This window comes from Tauraco erythrolophus, chromosome W, assembly GCF_009769465.1.
Source record: "Tauraco erythrolophus isolate bTauEry1 chromosome W, bTauEry1.pri, whole genome shotgun sequence".
Taxonomy (NCBI): Eukaryota; Metazoa; Chordata; class Aves; order Musophagiformes; family Musophagidae; genus Tauraco; species Tauraco erythrolophus.
In genome coordinates, this window is record NC_141497.1 from 19,052,367 (window position 1) to 19,055,815 (window position 3,449).

Here is a 3,449-nt window from a genome sequence, read left to right on the forward strand (position 1 = left end):
TAACTGCTTCTGTAGGGCTATAGTAGAGCTTACGGTATTCCTTCGCATATAAGGGGAGATCTATGTACTATAGGAACTTTAGGAATGTATTTACCTCATACCACCATGATCCTAAGTCATAGACACACCTGGAATAGGCAAAGCACGCACGCTTATGATAGCTAGTGCAATTCCAGAGCAGAATTTGGGAAACCAGCTAAAATCATTGCAGCTTCAATATTTGCACCAGGAGTTGAAGTGGCACAGACGTTAACTACACTGAATAAGTTGGGTCACTTGGGCTAACAAAACCAACGTCTCGCAGTTCTGTTTATCTATGCAAAGTGCCTCTGACCCATTTCGCACGTGCCTTATTGGTGTGCCAATACTTTTGGCCAAATAATAGCACTAACATTACAGAGTTTCAAAGATTCGTCAATGCCTCTGCCCTCTCATACCAACAACCCAGTGGCATGAGACAGATCTGCAGTGGGTGGGATTGGCCTTTCGATGTGGGATCGGAAGTCCAAGCCGCCTTGATTAGATCACTCAATGTGACCATCCCCGTAGGACTGCAAGAACTTGATCTTCTAGGTAGCTTGTTACCAGGGACATGGAAAAATGTTTCTGGCTTATGGAACCAGTCGATGAGCCACAACGCGATATGTAAAATCATTCGCCCTCCTATGCAACTTCTAAATGGCTCTGGAGTGGTTTGGTTCCAAACGCTGAAGCAAGCCTATCAGGCAAAATTAGGACGCAGTTTTTTCTTTCAAGGTAAACCGCGTTTCAATGTGTCCGGCACATCGATGTGGGGAGATGTAAAAACTGGAGCACTCATTGGGAAAGTATTTACACACGATACGCTCCTGACCCCCGGAATTTTTCTGATCTGTGAAGATCGTGCCTGGCCCGGAATTCCACAAGGACCTATCGGTGGTCCTGGCTATTTGGGTTGCCTAACTCTCTTTGCCCCTAGCATTCATGATTTTTTAGTTGAACGAACAACCCGAACAAGTCGGGGTAAGAGGAGCCTAAAAGAATTTGACGGCACTTGTAATGACAACGTGCAGCTGCTGAATCCAGCTGAAATAGCAGCACTATCTGTCTTCCTTCTAGGAGCCTCTGACGGCAATGCTAATAGTCAGTTGGCTAAGCTTGCTTGTTGGGCATTGAAACAATTTAATCTTACCTCTGATATTCTCACCTCTCTATTGCTTGATGTAGATGATATCCAGCATGCTGTATTGCAAAATTGCACTGCTATTGATTTTTTATTGTTAGCTCAAGGCCATGGTTGTACTGACTTTGAAGGCATGTGCTGTATGGACCTACCTGACCACTCTCAAAGCATTCATAAGCAACTTGCAAACCTTCAAAGTAACATGCATCATATCATGACACGAGATGACCGGTTCTCAAACTGGTTTGGTAGTTGGAACGTACCAGGTTGGATAAAAGGATTAATCATACAAGGCATAACGATATTAGTTGCATTGCTGTTTATGATTCTCTTAGCAGGGTGTGTCCTGAAGTGTGCCTCTCGGGTCCTCCTTAAAGCAATGCCAGGACTATGGATTGTCCAAAAACAGAAAGGGGGAAGTGTGGAGGAATTCCTTTCCGAGACTGGCCATAATATTCTCTCGGGTATGGACAATCCCTGTTTGGGCCCCAGAGCACAAGGTTACCAACTAGATTACTTTTGTCCTTCAAGTTATCTCAATGGCCTTAAAAGGAAACGTAGACTGATAGCCTGCCAAGATGCACGCCTCCTGGATGCCTCTCCGATGACCGCAATGAGGAGACTGAAGGGATGAGCTTGTTACCTGTGTTCTGCTAGCGCTGCCCTATCACTATAGCCCACGAGAGTGTGTTTATGCTAAGCAAGCCAATTGTAGTATGTAGTCGTGTCACGCCACATTCCGCTATATAACCTGTGTGTTGTTTGTAATAAACGGAGCATGATCTTTTAACCATATTGGTGTATGTTCATGACTCTGGGCCGTCCACAGTAGGGCACTGCAACAGAATAGAATGAACCTTCTTCAGGAATAAAAATAAGTTGGGCACTGGAATCTTTATTGACACCTTTGGCAATATATAGAAACAGAGAATGGACATATCAATTAACAGGTCAGGTAGAAAAATTGGCAAATATAACCAGAAAGGGATTTAAGGATTTGAATGTACAATTACAAGCCACATCGAAAATGACTTTACAAAATAGAATGGCTTTAGATATGCTCTTACTCAAAGAGAATTGGCTGGATGGTCGCACTCAAAGAGTTGTGGTCAACGGTTCAATGTCCACGTGGAGGCCAGTGACGAGTGGTGTTCCTCAGGGGTCAGTGCTGGGGCCACACAGTACACAGGTTTCGGGCGAATATCAGCCGACTCAGATATTTATACAGGGTCTCTGTTCCCCAATGGGATTTTCTATGCTCTGCCATAACTACAGCCCATAGCAATGCAAGGGGTAGTATTATTTTACCTTGTGGAGTTTTTGCCCACCTATCTTTTCCTATCTCCCCCTATTGGGTTCACAATCAATTTGTATTTTACCGTCTGGGACCAAAGACTGCACCCCTAAATCACTTCTTTCAGCCACCCTTTTGGCCTCTCGGTTCGCCATGGAGTTGCCCAATTCCTGAGTGGTGTTCCCTTTCTGATGAGCTTTACAATGCATAATAGCTATCTTTTCGGGCAGTTGCACTGCTTCCAGGAGCTTAAAAATGTCTTCAGCGTGTTTTATATGTTTTCCTTGAGTGGATAGGAGTCCTCTCTCTTTCCATATAGCTCCATGAGCATGGACTACCCCAAAAGCGTATTTGGAGTCCATCCAGATGTTAATTCTCTTGCCTTTAGCTAGCTCCAATGCTCGAGTTAAGGTTATTATTTCTAGATTTTGTGCCAAGGCATTCAGGGCAAGGGCTTTTTACTCTATTACCTGATCTGCAGTTGTTACTGTGTACCCTGCCTTGCGGATGCCTTGTCAAACAAAGCTGCTTCCGTCCGTGTACCAGGAATCTTCAGCATCTTCCAGCGGCTCCTCTTTTAGATTGGGTCGACTGGAATAGACTGCTTCAATCGTTTCCAAGCAGTCATGTGATACTGGTTCTCCTGTGGTCCCCCTAAGGAAAGATGCTGGATTGACAATGTTAGTAACCACTATTTCCACATCATCCTGCTCCACCAGGACAGCTTGATATTTAAGGAACCTTTGTGGCGAAAGCCAGTGTCCTCCCTTCACCTCTAATACTGCTGATACAGTATGAGATATCAGTACTGTAATCTTTTGGCCCAGTGTAAACTTATGTGCTTCTTGAATGTTCAGCACCACTGCTGCTACTGCCCTCAGGCAGCTCGACCAACCTTCACTTACTTCATCAAGTTCTTTGGAGAAGTATGCCACTGCTTTCCAGTATGGTCCCAGGTTTTGAGCTAAAATTCCTAGGACTATTCCCTGCTTC

General features: G+C 44.6%; 1 protein-coding gene across 1 annotated transcript; it reads left to right on the forward strand.

Annotated features, from left to right (window-relative positions):
* Nucleotides 1-788: 788 nt before the first annotated feature.
* LOC147526256 (uncharacterized) lies at nucleotides 789-2,848 on the forward strand. Its single transcript, XM_086630116.1, has 2 exons — nucleotides 789-1,513; nucleotides 2,776-2,848. The coding sequence occupies exons 1-2, from the start codon at nucleotides 789-791 to the stop codon at nucleotides 2,846-2,848; spliced, it is 798 nt and encodes a 265-aa protein (XP_086486242.1).
* The last annotated feature ends 601 nt before the right edge of the window (nucleotides 2,849-3,449 follow it).

Coding starts and splice junctions, on each gene's coding strand:
- LOC147526256 (XM_086630116.1), top strand. CDS start 789: ATGTGGGGAGATGTAAAAACTGGAGCACTCATTGGGAAAGTATTTACA. Junction 1,514..2,775: donor TTAGCAGGGTGTGTCCTGAA/GTGTGCCTCTCG, acceptor CTTTCCATATAG/CTCCATGAGCATGGACTACC.